Genomic DNA, 23,373 nt, shown 5'->3' on the forward strand with positions numbered 1-23,373 from the left:
GAGGACTTGACATTCTAGAGACACTAATAGACCATGAACTCCTCCTGAATTCAAAGGCCATTTGGGGATACCCTATTAGGGTTTACTCCCTATGCTACTTTGAATTCCTTTCAAGGCATGATTGTTGAGAGGGATTTATGAAAAATCACTAAGTTGATTCTTGGTTGTTTCTCCAATCAAAGTGTTTCTGCTGTGTAACATATCTCCACTTTAATAAAGTGTTATACTGCCTACCAATGTTCTTGTATTGATATTTACATTACATTGTTCATCTACCACTGTCAAGGGAGGTTGTCTGAACTGCAACGTATGGCCACGTGTACCAAACCTTTCAGATTAGAAAAATATGAAATAGTTTATTAGTTCAAAGGCATCTTGTAGTGATTTTTTGATATGTAATTGTTGGGTAGCAAAATCCATGATGCCTACAAGGGTTAACTGGACTCTCAAATCATCAGTTGTGGTGGTTCTTTCGCCTTTTGTGTATGATGTTGCCCTAAGGGGGTGGAGGAAAGTACAGTATTTATGTACTTGAAACAAGTTGACTGGCCAATGCAAGCCAGTCTTTCCTGTTTACATCTTTAATTTAGTTGTTGTTATCTCTGTGGCTTGCACCATCATTGTTTGTTTTCTTTACCTGTCTTCAGGAAAGCTTTGATCCTATAGAATGGTTACTTTTTCTTCTTGGAAGACTTTATTAGACACAATTTACTTTGGATAATGCTGATATTGATGGGAAGGATTATTATACAGAGTATCTGCTCTTGGATCACAACCTTTTACTTCAGTACTGACTTTTTTTGCTATCTTCATGCACCTAGTCAGTCTTTTACCGCTATTGGTCTATCTTTTCCCCTTCACTTCTGTCTCGTTTTTCTTGGACAGTTGCCAGTGACCTACAGGGCAGTGATCATTTTCCCATAGTTTTGAGGGAGGTTGGCCGGGCTACCTGACCTGAGTGCCGTGGTGGAAGTTGAAGTAAGGTGACTGGCTCTTCACCACTCTATTAGAACTAGATCCTGCTGTTGTTAATCTTCCATCTACTAACAAGAAGTAACTGATTGTATAATTTATGTAGCTGTTTATTCTGAAAACCATCATGTGTCCCATGATATTTCTCATTTATGGTGGTCTACCACCAACTAGTAACCAAGGATAATTTTTAAAGGCATTCCACTCTTTCCAACTGCAGTGATTTCCAGTGGGCCTATACCCATGTTTGGTAGGTGAAATGTCAAAGCCAAAAGGAATCTTGGATAAGTTCACCACAAGTATGCCTTCTACCTCCAGTTCCAGAGTTGTGGTACGGGTTATGGAAAGTCAATAGGAAGAATGCTTTCCATCTTCTGTCTAATGGCTAGGATGTTGCTTATGTACCAATACTCTTGGAATGGTTTTCTTATTTCTTCATCACTTCTGTTTTCTTTACCATCATGCCTCAGTCAGGGTGATTTGCTTCTTCCCTTTTGGGCTGATTTTCTCTGTGACAATAATTGCCTCATTATGTATTTTGAAGGTGGCTGATATGGGTATTAGCACTTTTAATTAAAATAAAGTATGGAACAACATTTTGACCTTCTTAGGTCATCTTCAGGTTAACAACAACAAAAAACACATTATTAAAGTGTTGATACCCATACCAGTTATCTTGAGAATACGTTTTTACTTCATGTGAATTTCTCATCATTACATATTGCCTCATTAACAATTGTAAAACTTATGCTTGCTCTTCATCAGTCCAGTAACACATCAGTTTGGCTTGAAGATATTCACACTGAGATGCTGTGCCATTTCTCTCCTTCTTGGATTACTGGTTGTTTTTAACCAGATCTGGCAGGAGAAGGTTTTTCCTGTTGCTTGGTGCAAGACTTACTGTTCTATCTTTATCTAAGCCTTGAAAAGATTCAAAGATAAATTTAGTTGTATTTTTGATGTTTTAAAAAGGATTGTTAATGTTTGGCTTGTTCAGTTCCTCATATCAAATGACCTCCTCTTGACCACTCAATGGTTTTGTTGATAGTGCTTCACTATGGACCACCTTATTCAAATGAATTTCGATCACCACTGTGGCACAGAAGTAAATCTGCAGCCTTACAGTTCTAGAAACCAGATTTTGATACCCATAGTGAGCAGAGCAGAGATAGCCCATTGTGTGGTTTTGTTTAATTACATAAAATTAACATTGATCAGAGAAGCCTTACTAAAGAGAGAGTACTTTGTTTCTGCCTTTTTAAAACTTGAGAAGGGGCTAATGACACTACATGGAGGTTTGGCATTTTATGGGACCTCCATTCTTAAGGGTTATATGGTTATTTACCCCACCCCTTTTTTGTAATGTTTTATGTTACAGATTGTTCCAAGTCCATGTGAAGTTGAACTTTTCCTGTTTATTCAAGCAGAAACTTAGCTCCTCAGAGCTGTGTCTTGTGTGTCATTCTTTTCAGTATCAGGATCAATACTGTCACTTCCTCTTCTCTCCAAACTGCTTCTATGTTTGACTTTCACATTTGTGTCAATAATCTAATCTGGAGTTTATTGAGAGGGAGCTTCATACTGCTTTAAATTGCTTGTTAAAATGGACCACAGCAAACAGTTTTTCTTTCTCCACAACTGTGTACATTCATTTTTGCCAGTAACAGAGTTTACACCCCACTTAGCTCTGTTTTCATGAGTTTATTCTTCTCATGGTCCATAAGACAGTTTTTGGGGTTTATCTTTGACCATTAGCTTACTTTCGTGTCTTGCATCAAGTAGTTTTGTGTCTATTGTGTGAGGGCATTGAACATCTTTCATGTCTTTTCTTACACCTCTTTAGGATTAATTCTGTGTTTAATGTTGAAAATCTATCATGTGCTCATGCTATCCAAGCTACACTATAGGTCTTTGGTTTATGGTTCTGCTAGGCTCTGTCTTAAATATGCTGGATTTGGTCCACCATGTAACTGTACTATTTACACTAACGTTTTAGCTCTCTACTGGCTTTGAAAATGTTTAATGTAAGTTCTTGCCCTGTTCATGTTGATATTCAGAAATGACTAGCTCACTTTTCTGTCTCTTCTCTTTGAATCCAGTTTTTCTGGATACATTACCATGTTTGTGTTTGCAGGAATGCACTTGCTGACACCACAGCTAACCCCATCTGCTCTGGTACTGTCATCTTTGTGGACTGTTGTTCAGTATCTAAAGCCAGGCTTCTTTCTTTTTGGCAGTCGACTTTTGTTGAGTAGCTTCTTTCAACGACCTTTTCCAGATCAAACCTACTATTGTTATTTGGCCATATACTATCTGTAATGATTGATATGGGGGTGTTGTCTGGGGTACATATTGGTCACATCATTTATGTAGGACTGGTACAACAATGTGTGCATTTGTTGATACTCAATACATAAATCGCCTATGTATGGCTTTTGTGTCATTGTTATTACTGCAAAAGAAGGCAATCTTTTCTACACATGTTTTCTATAAGTTTGCTCCCTGACATTGGATAGTATCATTGGTGATAATAACACTGTCCAGTGTGACTATTGTTTCAGCTTTTTGCAGGCCACAGGCTTTTAAAATTTTATTTCAGTTTTTTATCTGACTTTTAGGATTTTATTTGTTTATTAAACTTGAATAATTGTTTCATTTTATAACATTTTGTATTTGAGGGTTTGACCAATTGTTTGGTGTAGATAGCCTAGTTGCTTTGTACCAAGAAACCAACCAATCGTGGATAATCAGACTCTAGTATTACTAAAAATGATTCATGCAGATATGAAGATTAGAATGGTCTTTGAAACACCTCTGGTCATAGCTCTGTACAAATAGTAGAAAATCAAAAACATGTTGAAAGAACCCATTAACCTGAAAATGACCTAATGTCTAAACATTATCCTGTACTTTATTTTAATTAATGTTTTAATATCCATACCAGCAGTCTTTACAAAACATTGAAAGAATCGTTTCAGAGAGTTTGTATATATTCTTGTGCATACCACTTGTAGGCATATCGTGTCTTAACACCATAATGATTCAGAGAAGTGTGAAATACTGCTGAAAACAGGGGTTGGCAGTATTCCAAAAGATTTGTTGTCTGCAGCATTAAGAAATGGGAAGTTTACCCCAAAACATAAGTACTGGTTTGTAAAATAGACATTGTTGATTTCCATCATTCTAGCTATGTGATATGCTGACGTGGATACTGTCGACTTCAGTCGTTCTAGCTAGGTGATCCACTGACAGGTATAGTTTGTATAGAACTGATCTAACTGTTACTACTGGTAATTCTGGACAAGTTAAAAGAGAAGTGTCTATAGTCCTGATAACATTTTATTTTAAGCACTTTGTCATGTGACACATGTTTTTCCCAACTTTAGACCTGATATCCAAACACAGCTCATTCATATTTTTATCATAATCGTCTCTTGCTGACCTCTCCCCATCCTCCTCTGAAACTCTACCCAACACTGAAAGTCAAACTTCCCCTCAATAGTCAACAGTGCCACTCTCATAGTAACATCTTCTTGTGCTAACTTTATTATCTTTTCCATTAAATTGAATGTTTCAAAACTACATATTAATTACTGGCTTATTTTTGATAAACACACAGATTGAGATTGAACGAGAGTTGAACTGCACTTCTGGCTTGCTCTTTCAACTTCTGTTTGATATATTGATAAATATTGCTTTCTCAGCCATTACAACATATATTCACCTCTGAATGTACATTAGCAAGTTTTATACCATATGATAAGACAGTTGATCATCAGAAAGTCTGGGCGATATGAACTCAACCTACCTATTTAAGTTTTTACCTTCCTTTAACAACATTCAATAGTCTAGTCTCTCCAACTTCTGATGGGAAGGCTAAAGCAGTTTCTTGTTGTCTTTGAAATAATACACTAGGAAATGTTATCTTCTTCCCTTCAGCATTTATATGAAGTAGGTTTATTCACCTCCATGGTATCTTTTTATATCATAACCTGAAAGGAAAGAAAACACTTGGCACATGTTATGATGGAATTATACAATACAGATGTAATGGAAACAAGATGTAAGCATGTCATCATACAAATATTAAAAACAAAAAATTAAATTTACTAATTTTGTTAATATTCACCACTGTAACCGTGAATATGACATCATAGATTAAATACCAAGTCAGACTACAATATTTGATTATTCTGAATCAAATGCAACACATCTAGATGGAATACAAGATATTTTCTACTTGTGACAATTAGTAAGGAATTTGTTATGTAAAGGTACAGAAGTTGCTTATTTCATTAGAATTAACTTTGGTCAGATACACAGATCGTGTCATTCAAAACCTTTGGTAATGTAGAAAACATTTATGAGAAGTAACAACTTCTAACAAACAAAATGCTATCAAGTTTTGGCTTGCTAACTAATATTAGTTTTAGAGTGTTGAGGTTATTTCTTTAAGGTTTCCTTGTTGAACAGTCAACTCATCATGGTTTACCCACTACAATTTTTGTTATGTAGTAACAAGTAACACAAAATGCCTGTGTTAATTTCTTTGAGTAATGGTATGACATATATTTTTCAAACAAAAGTCAGAAAACTAGGATTGTTTTATCCAGGAATTTGAAGCATAGTAGATTAAAAACATTAAGTTTCTTGTAGTTCCATAATGACTGTAAAAACAAATATAACGATTGATGTTAAATACTGTCCAAAATCCCTGAAATTGTAAGTAGATTGATTATGGATCTCCAGTAATTAAACAAAGGAGATTTTAAGGTGCATCCTTAAAGTAACTTCCTTTTTGTGTTATTTCATATTTGATTTGGAGCAATTGAGCTACTAGATTAAATGAAAGTACATTAAGTATTGGACAACAACAGATTATTTATGTGTTTGGGGAACATTTACTTAAATTTTCTTTTAAAAACATAATGTATAATGTGGATGTTAATGTAGTTTAACTTTTTAGATGCTTCTTTATCCACTGAAAAGTGAACCTTTTATGTCTAAAAACTGTAAAGGATTATTGTGATATACTTATTAATACAATTACACTTTTATAAAAATATTGAACAAATGAAGGTAATTGTCTACCATAACTGTTTGAACTTAGTTGGTCAAACCATCTGACCAATAAGTAAACTTTTAAACCCCCTTCTCTGTTCACACTAATGAGCAAGTTGAATTGTGGACCATGAACCAGAATCAATATGCAAGTTGAGGATGAAAATATGAGATTGATAAACGAATATGACCGTGACCCAACCTCAGTATGTTAGTTGACTACAAAAAGCATTGGATTAATAAACGGAGTGGACCGTGACCTAGTCTCAGTATGTTAGTTGACTACAAAAAGCATTGGATTGATAAACGGAGTGGACCGTGACCTAGTCTCAGTATGTTAGTTGACTACAAAAAGCATTGGATTGATAAACGGAGTGGACCGTGACCCAGTCTCAGTACATCAGTTGACGACAAAAAAATATCGGATTGATAAACGGAGTGGACCGTGACCCAGTCTCAGTACGTCAGTTGACGACAGAAAATATCGGATTGATAAACGGAGTGGACCATGACCCAGTCTCAGTACGTCAGTTGACGACAGAAAATATCGGATTGATAAACGGAGTGGACCGTGACCTAGTCTCAGTATGTTAGTTGACTACAAAAAGCATTGGATTGATAAACGGAGTGGACTGTGACCTAGTCTTAGTATGTTAGTTGACTACAAAAAGCATTGGATTGATAAACCGAGTGGACCGTGACCTAGTCTCAGTATGTGGACCGTGACCCACCTAGTCTCAGTATGTCAGTTGACTACAAAAGCATTGGATTGATAAACCGAGTGGACGTGACCTAAAAACTACAAAAGCATTGGATTGATCGGATTGATAAACGGAGTGGACCGTGACCCAGCCTCAGTACGTCAGTTGACGACAAAAAATATCTGGTTGATAAACAAAGTGGCGAACATCTTTTCTCTGGTTTCACATGCTTGTTTAACTCTGTAAGGATGTTTTACTTGTACTGATGTAGTTTATATATTTAATTTTACTCATTTAATGTATTATCATTTCATTCATTTCCTTTAGTTTTTTGTAATGTGCTTCTAAAGAACTTAAATATTCAAATAATTAATCAAACTTAATGCTAAACAACTAATTTTATCAGTTTGCTTTAATTTTTTCAATATGTACCTGGTTTTAAATGTAAAAAAAATGTAAAAAATTAAGAAAATATAACGCAAAACTTGTAATTCATTGTTTGTGTTTGAAGTGTAATAATTCTGTTGCAAAAAACATTCAGGCTCTTCATCAGCAACAGAAGAAGGAATCACAAGTGATGTGTAACATTGGAATGGGTCGAGGTAAGAATTATCGTGTTAGATGTCAAACTTCTCTTTAACCAGGGTTACACATGTTAAGTATTTGAGTGTACCATTAGACTTATTTTGTTCCATCAACCAGTTGGCTGAATATAGTGTTTAATTAAATATTTTCTGTGTGGTTTTCAGTGCATAAAATAATATTCACATGAAGTGATTGTGAAGGCTTTATTTTCATTGAAATCACTTTAATAAATCACCATTTATATAAACATATTAAACGCTCTACATATTGATAGTATTTCATTTCATTGACTTTAATATACAACTTATTAACAATATACTCTTATTCTTAGATTTGTAATCTAGTTTGTGAACAGTTTAATTTTTAATTGGTCGTTCATTCCTGTGTGACACGTTTCTTATTTTGTCTTCTATCCCCAGGTGTATTCCCCTCAGTACATATGACAGTTTTGCATTCAAACTTTTATTCAAGTACTTTTTTGTGTTTTATACCAATTATATAGCATGAAATGATTATTATGTTGTTTAAATTGACATCTTGTTTTGAATTAGGTAAAATATAAGTTATGTACTGTGAAAAAAAACTTTGAAATATATGTAGGAGCTTTTCTTGGAATTACATAAAGGTAACTTGAGATGTTTAACATAATATATTAGTAATATTAACAGAATAATTGAAACAGTACCATTTTAAATGGTACTTCAAATGGGACCTTTGAAATAACACTTTATTCATGAACAAATATTTAGTTCATTAACAATACTTCACTAAAATAGCCTTTATGTGTGAAGATATACACACTATATCTATAAAGACTTTAAATTAGTGTAAATAGGTCATGTGGTTGGTCAAATTAATCAGATCCATATTGAGTTAACTTGTATAATTTAACACTCCTACGAAAAAAATATTTACATCCACTAAAGTGATTTTGGGGCCTATCAGGCCCCATATATTTTTCCAATAGAAACACACTGATTTAGCAACATTCATTACAAACAACTTTAGAATGGCTCTGACAAACATGTTTTTTACAATTTGAGCAAACAATTTTCGACTGTCTATCTTTTGATCTGCCGCACAAATGGTATCGTCCTCTTTTTGCCCTCTTTGCAGGCGGTTCACATGAGTTTGTTTTGTCGTTATCTTTGCAGTAAATTTCTTTGATTTCAAGCACCAATTGCCATATAAATTCTCTTCTGGCTCTTGATTTATGTTGATGAAGAAATTCTGGATGTTTTGTCGAGTATAGAACAAAAGCACTGTATGTAGCAAGATCTAGAATGTTATAAAATATGCAGACTGACCAGCGCTTTGATCGCCTCTTTGTTGTATAATATCTCACCAGTTGATCGAGAGTGTTGACACCTGCCTTCGTTGCATTGTAAAGATTGACAATTTCGGGCTTTCCATTCTCTTCTACTTCAACAGACTGATGCTGAAAACTCAGTAGTAGCACATATTTTCCTGGTTTGTCTGAGTGCCTGAGAAGAGTGATGTCGTCATGGTAGAAAAACTTTGGTGATAACTCTCTAGATTTTGCATTTATTTCGGGAGGCAGGAAGGTTCTTGATTTCCGTATGGTTCCAACAAGTCCTGTTCTTTTTGTTCGTAGGTACTTGGCAAGTGTCATTGTTGTGAAGAAATTATCTGTCGTTATTGTCCTTCCTTTTGTAGCATATAATAGAGAAAATGTGAATACTATGAAATTAGCCTAAATACTAGCTGGTCAAAAGTTTAAGACCCTACTGAAACGAAGCGTTAATCGATAATTTGTAACAAACATTAGTCATTTGTGTTCAAGCATTAGCATTGTCAATATCTCCCACTGACATATCCTCTGTTACATTGTCATCTTTTTAGCCTTTACCACGTTTTTATTCAGAGTTTGAACGTGGCAGAATTGTCGAGTTGCAAAAGCAAGGTCTCTCTCAACGTGCCATCCCTGGTGAGATTGGGCGTATTAAAACTGCTGTTGCAAATTTCTTAAAAGACCGTGAGGGATACGGAATGAGAATTTCAAGTGGTCTGCCCAAGAAAATTTCACCAGCATTGAGCAGAAGGATTTGACGGGTTGTCCGGCAAGACACCAGCTAATCGTCGAACCAGATTAAAGCCCTTACGGACTCAGAATGCACCTCAAGAACAATAAGAGGGCATCTACGAGACAAAGGCTTTAAAAACCGTAAACATCTTCAAAGGCCACGCCTCCTTCCACACCACGAAACAGTTCGGTTAAACTTTGCTGAGAAGTACCAAACATGGGATGTAGAAAAGTGGATGAAGGTTTTGTTCTCTGATGAGAAAAAAATTTAACCTTGATGGTTCAGATGGCTTCTAACGTTACTGACACGATAAGGATATCCCACCGGAGACATTTTCTACACTACACGACACAGTGAAAGAGGTTAATTCATGATCTGGAGTGCTTTTTTCCTTCCATGGAACAATGGAGCGTCAGGTTATACAGGGGCGTCAAACAGCAGCTGGCAACATTGTCATGTTGGAGAAAGCATCCTTATTGACTGAAGGCCCTCACTTGTGTGGAAATGACTGTCTCTTTCAGCAGGACAATGCTGCAATCCACAATGACCACAGGACAAAGGACTTTTTTATAGCAAATAATGTGATTCTTTTGGACCATCCAGCATGTTTGCCCGAACTGAAACCCATTGTATATGTTTGGGGGTGGATGGCAAAGGAAGTCAGTAGAAATGGACGTCAATTCCAAACAGTGCATGATCTTCGTGAAGCCATCTTCACCACTTGGTATAACATTCCAGCCAGCCTTCTGCAAATGCTTATAGCGACCATGCCAAAGTGAATGTTTCCAGTTATTCACAATGATGGCTGTGCAACTTTCTACTGAGACCTCTTGTTGGGCATTTCCTACTTTGTTTAGGACTTCTTTTTGACATGGTCTTAAACTTTTGACCAGCTAGTATTTAGGCTAATTTCAGTGTTCTCATTTTCCGTATTAAATACTAGAAAAGTTTATTTTTATTTTCATCTTTCGAAGCTCAACTTAAATAAGTGGTTGAGTCTAAGAACACAAAATGTTTATTTTTTCTTTGTTTATTGGCCTGAAGATTTTGGTCAGCAGTGTATCTATAAATAACAATGCTTTATTATGTCTCTGAAAGATTAACGTAATTTTCCTTATTGTTTTCAAACTCCAACCAACCTACTAATAACATCCTTCCATGTTACAAAACAATCATCTAAGATTTTTCTACTCATAACTCTTTTCATGAAGTATAATTATCTTCAAATATAATTAGGTTTGATAATTGTTATTCAAACAATGTTATACTAGTATGTGTTTAAGTCCAAAAAATAAGACAGGGCTTAATTATCTTCAAAAATGACATAATTTTTTAGGTTTGATAATTGTTATTCAAACAATGTTATACTAGTATGTGTTTTAAGTGGCTTATTTGCCCATTTCTGTACCAAATATTTGAAATATTTTCTCACAAGTTAAAAACCAATTTTAAACACTATCTAAACCTTGTAAGATAATTTATGCCAGGTTTTAAGGTTTTATTTACATTTATGTAAAAAACTTTCTACAGCTTTAAGTATATATTCAGTGTTTAACACTTGGATACAAAACTGCCATGTCTTAAAAAAAGACAAAAATTTGACTTATTTTGTTTAGCAGTCTTTTTAATAAATTCAAAATCATTCTTGATAACTCAGGGGAGTATGGTATAAAGTGATAATAAGTGAAAACAACAAATGTTTCAATAATGTCTAGAATATCATATAAATGTTCAGTATTTGTTTTTTTATTAACTTCTATAAATGCTTTTTCTGAAATAGTGGAATGTTTTCCAATATGGATATCTTCTTGTTTCCAATAATAACTCCTTAATCTTTTGATTCAAGGTTCTTATGAAATACACAAGTAAACCCCCTTTTTTAATATCTTATGTTTATCAACAAAATTATTCAAGTTTTATTTTATAGAAGTAATTTATAAATTTATTTTCCTTTTTTGGTACACCTTTGTAACAGTTAATTTTTATAATCACTGTTTATGAAATTTTTGGTAATTTTATAATTACCTGTATTTCATATTTGTATCTGCTATTTAAAATATCAAATTAAGTTTTTGTATGGTTACCCTTCTTCTAAAGTCACTTCATTTATCCCTTGTTTTTCAGCAACAGAATATAATTCAAATATTTGAGAGGTTAACTGTAATTCTGGGTTTGTTTCTTGTGTGTGTATATTGTAACATTTTGGAGAACATAAAACAGTGCATTCTTTGACAGATTGTTCAGGCAGAGTATTCATGATGAAACTTTTTAGAATGAACGGCAACTGCCTGTTGTGGAAACACAAGTGTAAAGGACAATCTCTCAAAAGTCTTCCGACTTTTACTTATCTCCACAACAGGCAGTTGCCATCCATTCTATAAAGATTCATCATAAAACAGTGCAGTTACAAAGCAGATACATATCTCCTGGGTTTTCAAAGTATAAGGTGGGTAGTTATGCATTGTATCCCAGTTTGTGAGGCCTGCAATACTGAAATTGAACTGAATAGATGGTGCACCTAAAATACAATTTGGGTCTTACTTCTGCCAGAACTTCCAAAACCAGGAAACATTGTATAACTACCCACTTTGAGGTGTATCTACGTGATACATGTCTGTGTTGTAGCTACATTGTTGTTAGTGTTCTGTATGATATTACATTTAATTTTCATTAAAGGTTTGGATGTAAAGAGTTAATGTTATTTTATCTTATGATGTAATCTATAGTTTTGTGTGTGTGTTCTATATAATAACTCACTAAGTCCACAAGCTTCATTATTACAGAAAATTGTTAGTGATGTCTCCAAATTTCATGTTAGCTACATGTAGAACTATTCCTGCCCCTATTGACATTGGAAGTAAGCCTACTGTCATCACTGTGAGGTACAATTTCACCCATTTACTGTTCAACTCTGGTTAATGGTTGTCCATTCTTTTATTATTGTTATTGACATTTTTCCTGGTTGGACAATTTCTGTCTTGTGCATATTAATTTGTAGAGACAGAGAGAGCCCTCTAGTGGCTCTAAAGTAAGTCTGCAGACATATTGTTAAAAATTCAGGTTTTGATACTATGGGTGAGAAAATCATTTTATTTTGTGTAGCTTTGAGCTTCACAATCAAGTGGTTCTTTGCAGAAGACTTTCTTCAGTTGAGAGTATTCGTTGTTATTGCAAATCCAATAGGCATGTTGTTGGATATACAAGAGTTATTATTTATTGATTGTTTTCATGTTAAAAGTTAATTGTTTTTAAAGTAATAGATATGATAAGTTTTGTTCTGTAACTCTGATCATATGAGTGGACAAATGAGAAATTTTGAATGTTAACTATAGTGGAAAATGTAGGATATTATGTTTCATTTTTTTTATAACAACAAAAATGATGTTCCATGTTTTAATTGTGAATACTTCTTGCAGGTGTTCCGTCACAAAACAGGCGTATTGCTGCCAATATATTTGGAAAAAGTACCTTGAATTGTGATCCACAGTCCAGTGAACAAGTTCAAGAGAACAACTCTTCTCTTACTGGAGGAGAAGCATTATTGGGGATTGCTCGTGGAAGGGGAGTTTCTTGGACGCCTGCAGGTAGGAGAGGTTTACGGGTACTACTGTTATTGTGGTTAACTATTTTATGAGCATAAATTTAATTTATGTATGTTTAACATCAGAAAGTGAAAAGTAGGACTGTTCATAAATAAACTGATAGTTGATATGTTGAAAGGTGCTGATGAAAGGATGTTTCCAGGACAAATCTTGGGAGAAATGTCCCAACAAAGTCCAGTTCTTGGACTTGGCCGAGGTATCTTAGCTTCACAATATGCAGCAGGTAAATTCTCTAAAAGTGTATTATATACTTAAACATTGAAACAAATAAATACAATTGTAGATGTTAAATATTTTGTTATTCATAACATAAAACATTGCAGTAATTAAAAGTAAAGTTGAACAATAACAGTATAAACGTAGGTTAGTTTAACAACAATGTAAACAATGACGTGAGACATCTAACAACCAGTATAGCATATAGAGATGTCTGTACTGTTATTGTTCAGCAGCATGGTAAACAATAAACAATGGTGTGAGACATCTAACAACCAGAATAGCATATAGAGATGTGTCTGTATTGTTCTTGTTTAGTAACACTTCTGAATAATACAAGTAGAATACTGTAACATTGTAGCAAATTTAATCTGGAACATTTTAAAAGCAGATATAAGTATAGTGTACAATTAACTATAATTATGTTGGGTTGATTTTAAGGGGTAAATTGTTAGTCATAGAAATAGTTGATACTCCATGATATTAAATAGGAAACTTCTTTTGGATTAAAAGCTTGTTTATAGTACTAAAAGGTAACTATTTTAAATTTTAGTATCATTACTGTTTCAGTATACATGGGGTTTTGTAGAACTAAACATGACTTTACCATACATTGTGACTTTACAGGGGTTGTTCCTGGTGATCTTCTTCCACTTTTTCCAGGAGAAGTTGAAGATGTACCAGAGACGAGTTGATAACAAGTTTTACCAGACTAGCAGCGTTGTTTTTGTCCGATCTCTTTTTGGATAACGATTGGTACTAGAAAGGAATATTTTTAGAACCAGGATGATGAATTGATCTGTGTGCACTTGGGAAACTCATGTTTTAAACTTCACTTTTTAAGAAATTAATTTTTTTTTGATTCTATGACAGTCATATTTTGTTTAGAGAGAACCAAATAATTGTATTAACTGACAACCAGTAGTAAGGAATGTTTCATTTGTAATTGAATCAATCAGTTGTAGTATTATCAAAGAAAATGTGAAGACAGTTGTGGCTGTTTTAACAAGAGACCATTTTGTAGGTAAATACAATATAAATAACAAATTGAGCTCAGTTGTTGAAACAGTAAATACATTCAGTAATAAGTTATCAGAGGAAAAAACTACCTTCCTAAAAATTCAATTGCTGTTTGTCAAATGCAACTTTGTTTTGTAACTCAGTTTGTTGGAAGTTTACAGTTGTGAAGATAATAGGTTTATGTCAGTAACAGAGAAAATTGGTGGAAGTAAGTCTTACAGAAAGACAGTCATCACCTTTATAAACTGGGTTTATTGTATCATACTGTGTTTTACACTTTCAGATGAGTGTCTGAATCATTTGATGAACAACAGAATGATAGCTTGTTGTGTAACTTTTACTATTCTGCACTTATCAGGTGGACTATTCAAAGTGGTAACTGTTTCTTCACACTTCCCAGATGAAGTTTTTTTATGAAGAGTTGTTGATATTTTTAAATGTCATGTTTCCATTGTTTTATGGATTTTATGGTGGTTTTATATTGAGTAAAATGTGTTTGTATCAAAACAATGTCTACACCTTTCTGTATGAGTGTAAAATAGTCAGTTTTAGTTGGTTACAAAGTGTGTTAATTGTTTTTCTGTAAATCTACAACAAAAGACCATTGAGAAAAATTTTGTTTGGTTTAAGCAGGAAATATCTCTTGTTGATATCTTTAAGAAAGAGACAACAAACATGTTTGGGCTCATACAGAATGATAGCAATGCTAATTGTGGATGAGCCTACATTCAAGTTGATTTAAATAATGCTTTAGTACATTATTTGATAACTAAGAAAAATTACTTTCTGTAAGTAAAATTGTAGACTAGATTCATATCTGTAAAAATAAACTGTCATTTGAACTAGCTTGTCAACATTAAATAATTTGTGTAACATGTTGTTTTACAGGTCACATATTCTTGCATGGTCCATTTTAACTCCTTTCCCACTGGTGTTATACGCACACACCGAGACCAACAACAAACAAACAACAATAAATCTAAAGATACAACAAACTACAAAACCTTTCACTGTTGTATACCACATGTTCCCGACATCAGTGAAAAAATAACCAACATTTCAAAAAAAAACTTATAACAAAACACAACCTTCCAGTAAACAAATTTATTCAAAAACCAGGTACAAAACTAAAGCCCATACTATGTACAAACTACACTGACAAACACAACAAAATTTATAAAATACAATGAAACAACTGCCACGACTTCTATATTGGAGAAAAATGGAAACTAGATTCAAAGAACAACAACAAAAAACCTCCTTCAGACGTTTTTGAACACTGTAAATCAAACACAACACAACATAACTATAGAAAACACTCGGATACTAAGTAGAGAAACAAATATAAACAAACGTAAAATCAAAGAAGCCCTACATATACAACAACTAAAACCAATATAAAGGAACAACTCTATACTAATTAATAACCTAACATTCACTTGCAACGCCCCCTACAATCCCGTAACCGTTGACACTCCTCTGTAAGACGTGCCTGCAACGGTTAATTGCAAACTCTCTTTGTTAACCTGACAGGCACGGCATGGTCAGGTGCGTAAGGCACTCGACTCGTAATCTAAAGGGTTGCGGGTTCGAATCACCGTCACACCAAACATACTCTCCCTTTCAGCTGTGGTCGCGTTATAATGTGACGATCATTTTCACTATTCATTGGTAAAAGAGTAGTCCAAGAGTTGGCGGTGATGGTGATGACTAGCTGCCTTCTCTCTAGTCCTACACTGCAAAATTAGGGATGGCTAGCGCAGATAGCCCTTGAGGAGCTTTGCGTGAAATTCAAAACAATTAACCTGAAAATGACTTAAGGAGGTTAAAACGTTGTTCTCTATTTTAATAAAAGTTTTAATACCCATACCAGCCGTCTTGAGATACAAAACCCCACATTATAATTGATTAAAACGATACATTGTTTCTACAGCAAGGACATGATTTCAGATCATATAAACCTTGGGTGATGACTACGGGTGGACTTAAGTCACCTAAAGCACATCTAGACCCTCTTTAGGTTGGTCCTCTGTTTGCTTTCTGTTGATATTGGTATGAAAAGAGCCCGGTAAGCCCCATTTTCTTAAGTTTAAATTCACTAGTCATTTGGGCTTGGTTATGGCGTATCATAACTTTTCAGAAGTAAGATATCTTGATATTTTAACCCCCCTGAGATCGGTTCACATCATCTTTTTGTCAGTATAATAAATACTTGCGAAGATCAAACAGTTTAATACACTGGTGTCCAGTCTATTTTGGCACTGACTATAGTGTTTGTTGTTTTATAGAACGTATGTCTGGTATCGGGTTTGTTCTTCCCACCTAACTGTATCCTCTTGTAAATTAAGCTCTCGCTGCTAATCTGACAGATCATTTACTAGCAGCCATGTATTGATTCTTTGGTTTGTCACGAGCTTAATTACTAATTTCACTTTTTCTGTCTGCATTTTGTACCATCATATGAATGATTTTGACATTAAATGCATAATAGCACGCCGAATGGCACACTGGATAAGTTTGGTACAATGCACACTTTGACTTTTAGTCGTTTACGTAGGGTCAAACCATGTTGTCCACAGGTGGAAACCGGTATTACTAACTTCAAGAATAACAAAGGTAAGTTGAAACAAAACTAGATTAATGTTTTTTTCTGACAGTGTAAAAATTGCACATATTCAGATAAATAAATTCAGGATAACCATTATGATATTTTAAATGGAGAAACCCATGGTATCTTTTTGAACTATATTTTCCTGTCTTTCCCACCTCATGTTCTTTCTAAGTCGTCATTTAACGTTAATATCACTATCACTAACAATGAAGATTTTACTAACTTCTTGCACATTTCTCACGTCACTTAAATAAAAAGTGTGTTTGTATCTTTGTTCAAGCGAAATAATAAAATCATACAAGAATATAAATCGTTCAAGCATAATTTTTTTTTTGTATTTGACAAACAACACAGTGAACAACATGGAACAATAAATACATTTATAAACAACAGTTGATGAATAATTTACTATTATTATACTGAAACATCTACCACACTGAGTTTAACTTCTACACACAATTATTTTCAAGGATATTTTTGGGTAAATGTGTCGTGAGTTTTAGGAAGCAATGAATGAAATCTAAACTTAGTGAAGAGAGTTTCGAATATCCGAATTAAGTGTAAAATTATGTTTTGGACTTTTCTCCTCATGTGCTTCATTTTATGTTAAAATACAATTTTATGGAATGTTAACCCAGGCTATTGTTTAATATTAATCAAAATAATAAGACTAGACAAATAGGAATACAATTGCTAATTTTTGTTAATATAAAATATCAGGTCATCCCCTAAGTAATGTCCAAAAATGTAATGCAGAAAGTGCATCATTATTTCTGTTTTTGTAGAAGGCTTTAATAACTAAAATATGTAGTAAGATGTGCATACAAACGTTCAGACAAATAAAAGAAACTAACATAACTCCACTATTTCACATCATTAATCAAATAATCACTTATGAAGATGGATGTGTGTGAGGAGCACATAAAGTATATAAAGCTTTATGGGTTTAAAAAGGCAATAGTGCAGCAGAAACTACTCGAAACATTCAAGATGTTTATGGTGCGGAGTCTCTTAATGAAAGAAAACGTCGAAGGTGGTTTCAGAAGTTCAGATCAGGTGACTACAGCTTAAGTGATGCGCCACATTTAGGTTGTCTTGTTGAGTTTAATGATGACTTGCTGCTACCTGCACTTGATGAATATTGTGCTATAACAGTTGAAGAACTAGTACAGAAGCTTAAGCAAACCCATTCCACAGTCCATCGTCATCTACAACAGCTTGAAAGGGTCTCAAATCTTGGAAAATTGGTGTCCCATGATTTGACAGAAGCCAACCAGAGAGCAAGAGTGGACATTTGCACTTCTTTGCATTCTCATGAATGTATCTCGCCATTTTTGGACAGATTAGTTACTGGAGCTAAAAAATGGATATGTTATAAAAATATTAAGTATTGCATACAATGACTCAGTGCAGGTAAACTGGGTAAAGCACAGCCCAAAATGGAACTCCACCCTAGGAAAGTCTTTTAAGCGTTTGGTGGGATATTGTTGGTGTGATTCACTTTGAGTTGCTGCCACTCAGTGTAACAATTACACCAGACTTCTATAGTCAATAGTTAAAGCGCTGAATGAAAAGAGACCTGCTTTAATCAATTGTAAAGGTGTCGTGTTACACCAGGATAATGCACGGCCCCATACAGCAAGGATCCCATCTGCAAAGACTGAAGAGCTAGAGTGAGAAAACTTCCACATCCTCCTTATTCTCCAGATTTTACCCCATCTGATTATCTTCTATTTCAAAGTATGCAGAACTATCTTGATGGAAAAGAGCTTGGAACACATACAATATACATTCTGTTCCTCCAAACTCCAAGAATTTTATGGAAGTGGCATTCAGAAGCTTGTGAATCGTTGGCAGGAAGTAATTAGTAATAATGGAACATACATTATTGATTAAGTAACATTAAAAGCATTTGAAATCCTTTCTCTTTTTCTGAACCTAAAATCGGACATTACTTAAGGGATGACCTGATAGAAACACTTAAAGCTTCATTACTTCTAGTTGTTTTCAACTTAACATTATCCATCTGACTTAGTTTCAAAGAAACTTTTGATTTATCTAATGAAACGTATTATCACGTGACTCTATCACATGTACAGCTCTATTAATATCCTTCCACAAGGTCACAATAAACAATGTTCTCCACAGGCAGTAACAAGTATTATCAACTTATGAGGTAACTTGAAACAAAACCAACTTAATGGTTTTCTTGTTATGTAGACTTTGCAATATTCAAAACCAAGAATATATTCAAAAGAACTATTATATTGCTAAAAACAAACAGAAACCAAAGGTATGTTCCTACATCACAAGAAGTATATAAAACATCAACATGACCTGAGATGTGCGAGGAGGGCAGAACATAAACAACCCCATACATAAGCAGTTATTTTTAAATATAATGTAAGAGAAGAAGTCGTATCCTGTAAATCTAGAAAGTAAATGATCTATGATAACTTCCCTTGTATGCACGACATTTGTCTCGAATCTTACTTTCTTTGTCACAGCTACAAACCTTACAGAACTGAAGTAACTGACTGATTTAACTCAAATTCACTAACACTGTAATGTCATTCACATTTTTGTGCTGGTTATTCAATCTTGTCAGGTATTTTATTTAAAAATTCTATCGAATCTTAACGTAGAAACTTTTTGGGGTCCGAAAACTAAATTTAACGTGAGGCGTTCAGAAACTGTACTTTCTTTTCGCCGCGCACATGAATATTGATATGTTTGGTCAAAATGGCGAATGTCGTAGTCTGACAGTGCTAAGTTAGACCGCTGAGATGAAGGATGTGGTATGCTGTTTATATCATTTCCTACAAATAATCATCATTAAGCCACGCACACTATATCAAGACATTCTTTAGAGTAAAGACTTTGAGCAGTGGCGTCCAAGGTCTGTACACAAGTATATTTCTTGAGCAAAATTAAATTATTATTATTTTTCCTAATTGTTGTAATAATATACGATAAAGTATCAGTTCTGTTTAAATTTAACATGGTTTATTAAAATACGCAGTATGTACGCATTAGAACAGAGCTACTGGAATGAGAATATAATCGTTCATGATTTAGTAAAAAACAAAACATAAAATCACATTAAAAATGTCATTGAAAATGACTCCTTACACAAATTTATTATTACATTTTTTAAACTATTAAAATCATTAGTTTAAAATTTTATTCTCGGTTGTTGATATCAACATCTATTTTGGTGTTGTTGTTGTTGCTTAAAACATAACCAGTATTTATAATGTTTTATGATGGAAGGACTTTATCTTAATATAGTAATAAACTGACAAAGAACGACTTATAAGCATAATGAAGTGGTTTATTTTGAGAAACATTACACATTTGGATTGAATACTAGTCTTTCTTATTCAGAAATATTCTAAAAAATAAAACTTCATAACACTTATAAATCGTTATTTATCAATTTGCTATTATGTATATTATTATTTCGTAATTAATATTTGTATCAGTTATAATTTACTTAATGCATATTTTAACACGGTAAACGGGTTATCTCTTAAAATCGTGATTTTGTTTAAATTTTCGTCGAGCAAGAAGAACACAGGTGTGCATTAGACCTATTTTTCTGGTGTAACCGTTGACGGTTTGGTATTTGTTCCTAAGAAAGGTAAATACAGTCAAGTTAGGTAACTTCCGGGTGTTTACCCTTAGATATCGAGGAGTGATGATGTGCAGTGTACAATTGTTTGACGTGGCATGATTTGGTTTGTCTGTGTAATATTTTATTATGCTTCAGGCTAGTCATTGAGAAGACAGAATAATTATACAAGATTCTTTTCTTTCTTTTTTTTTTGCATTCAGAATAAGGATACAATAAGTAGGTGACCTCAATTAAGTTAAAGTTTAGGGGCAATTGGGCTGAGGTAACATTTCGTGTTCTTGTGTCGAGTCAGTAACATAGCAGGCCTATGGAGATAGAGCTCACAGTTGAGTATTAGGATTAATTTCACAGGTAAGTTTTCATTCAAAATAAACAAAGCCAAAAAACAGCACATGTATTAAGTTACAGTTAAAACTTGTATGTTCGGTTGAGGAATGAAAAGCCGTATCTCAAAGTTTTATGTTGACGGTGATTGACATCGTACCCAGTCAGTGTTTAAAAGTCGTTATTGTGGTGGACAGATATCGGCAGTATATAACCTAGCGTTAGAAGAATAGTAGACTTCGTAACCATGTTCGTAAAGTTAACCGTCAGTTCGTACAAAGTCATTTATATCGACAGATTGTCTTATTTTTATACATACAATTAAGTATGACTTTTATGGGGTAGGATGTGGTAACAGCCTTAAAAAGTACCGAGATCTTTACTTAAGAAACAGGAATGCACGGAGATCCATGTATACTGTGTTTCCAACACTGCAAAAGAGAAGTGAAAACGTTTTGTTTTAAACTGCCTAAAACATGTCGTTTATGTGGTGGTGATCTTGAAACATCAGAGCTAAGAATACCACCATTTCGTGTCCCATATCCATTTATATCTGCCAAAAATGTTCCATGTTGTGTTGTGATCAGGCCAACAACAGGAAACTTCTTGTGGTAAGTAGGGAATAAAAATAAGTAATTTGTGTTTTTAAGTTTAAAATCTGTATATTAATATTTTATGATAGGCCAGTGTAACAATTTACTACAATAATACTAATAAATTAGTGTTACCCTACTATTGTATATATTTAATGCTTTTAAAGTGTAAACTAAATGCATGTACAATGTAATAGCCTTTGTTGTAGTAGTTTATGTGTTGTTGAACACCTTTTGTGAACAGGTATTGTAATCTTAAAGTTCTACCGATAGCTTGCTTACATGACCATGTGATTTTATTCAGAATTTGTACTGTTTGTTATCAAATTCTGTATAATTGTTTAGTTCTTTTTAATTATTGGGTTTTCAAATGACCTTTGAACTGGTTTTTTGAATCACCACTTGACTAGAAGTTGTAAAATCATGATGATACGTTACATTAATGTTTTTTACACACTCATAGAGCATGGTGTCACTGCTGCAGTGTAATGACTTCCACCTTTATACTGTCATAGAGACACTGTGTCACTGCTGCAGTGTAATGACTTCCACCTTTATACTGTCATAGAGACATGGTACCTCTGCTGCAGTGTAATGACTTCCACCTTTATACTGTCATAGAGACATGGTACCTCTGCTGCAGTGTAATGACTTCCACCTTTATACTGTCATAGCAACATGGTACCTCTGCTGCAGTGTAATGACTTCCACCTTTATACTGTCATAGAGACATGGTACCTCTGCTGCAGTGTAATGACTTCCACCTTTATACTGTCATAGAGACATGGTATCACTGCTGCAGTGTAATGACTTCCACCTTTATACTGCCACAGAGGCATGGTGTCACTGCTGCAGTGTAATGACTTCCACCTTTATACTGTCATAGAGACACTGTGTCACTGCTGCGGTGTAATGACTTCCACCTTTATACTGTCATAGAGACATGGTGCCTCTACTGCGGTGTAATGACTTCCACCTTTATACTGTCATAGAGACATGGTGCCTCTGCTGCGGTGTAATGACTTCCACCTTTATACTGTCATAGCAACATGGTACCTCTGCTGCAGTGTAATGACTTCCACCTTTATACTGTCATAGAGACATGGTACCACTGCTGCAGTGTAATGACTTCCACCTTTATACTGTCATAGCAACATGGTACCACTGCTCCAGTGTAGTGATTTCCACCTTTATGCTGTCATAGAGGCATGGTGTCACTGCTGCAGTGTAATGACTTCCACCTTTATACTGTCATAGCAACATGGTACCACTGCTCCAGTGTAGTGATTTCCACCTTTATACTGTCATAGAGGCATGGTGTCACTGCTGCAGTGTAATGACTTCCACCTTTATACTGTCATAGCAACATGGTGCCTCTGCTGCGGTGTAATGACTTCCACCTTTATGCTGTCATAGCAACATGGTGTGTAATGACTTCCACCTTTATGCTGTCATAGCAACATGGTGCCTCTGCTGCAGTGTAATGACTTCCACCTTTATGCTGTCATGACATGTGCCAGTGTAATGACTTCCACCTTTATACTGTCATAGCAACATGGTACCACTGCTCCAGTGTAGTGATTTCCACCACTGTCATGGGGCATGGTGTCACTGCTGTAATGACTTCCACCTTTATACTGTCATAGGACATGTACCACTGCTGCGGTGTAATGACTTCCACCTTTATACTGTCATAGAGACGTGGTACCACTGCTGCAGTGTAATGACTTCCACCTTTATACTGTCATAGCAACATGGTACCACTGCTCCAGTGTAATGACTTCCAGCTTTATACTGTCCTAGAAACATGTACCACTGCTCCAGTGTAATGACTTCCACCTTTATACTGTCATAGAGACATGGTACCACTGCTGCAGTGTAATGACTTCCACCTTTATACTGTCATAGAGACATGGTACCACTGCTGCAGTGTAATGACTTCCACCTTTATACTGTCATAGAGACACTGTGTCACTGCTGCAGTGTAATGACTTCCACCTTTATAC

General features: G+C 34.6%; 2 protein-coding genes across 3 annotated transcripts in view; both read left to right on the plus strand.

Moving 5' to 3' along the window:
- The window catches only part of LOC143246779 (uncharacterized), a 32,574-nt gene extending 17,527 nt beyond the window's left edge, over window positions 1-15,047 (plus strand). For both annotated transcript variants that reach the window (XM_076493929.1, XM_076493930.1), the window contains 4 exons: window positions 7,276-7,336; window positions 12,781-12,948; window positions 13,085-13,189; window positions 13,810-15,047. In XM_076493929.1, the coding sequence (XP_076350044.1) occupies window positions 7,276-7,336; window positions 12,781-12,948; window positions 13,085-13,189; window positions 13,810-13,877 (402 nt within the window). In that variant the 3' untranslated portion in view covers window positions 13,878-15,047. The remainder of the gene's footprint in view (window positions 1-7,275; window positions 7,337-12,780; window positions 12,949-13,084; window positions 13,190-13,809) is intronic.
- Window positions 15,048-20,471: 5,424 nt separating this feature from the next.
- LOC143246780 (MKRN2 opposite strand protein-like) overlaps window positions 20,472-23,373 on the plus strand; it is a 28,574-nt gene continuing 25,672 nt past the window's right edge. Inside the window, exon 1 of the mRNA XM_076493931.1 lies at window positions 20,472-21,385. Within this exon, the coding sequence (XP_076350046.1) occupies window positions 21,171-21,385 (215 nt within the window). The 5' untranslated portion in view covers window positions 20,472-21,170. The remainder of the gene's footprint in view (window positions 21,386-23,373) is intronic.

This window comes from Tachypleus tridentatus, chromosome 3 (assembly GCF_004210375.1).
Source record: "Tachypleus tridentatus isolate NWPU-2018 chromosome 3, ASM421037v1, whole genome shotgun sequence".
NCBI lineage: Eukaryota > Metazoa > Arthropoda > Merostomata > Xiphosura > Limulidae > Tachypleus > Tachypleus tridentatus.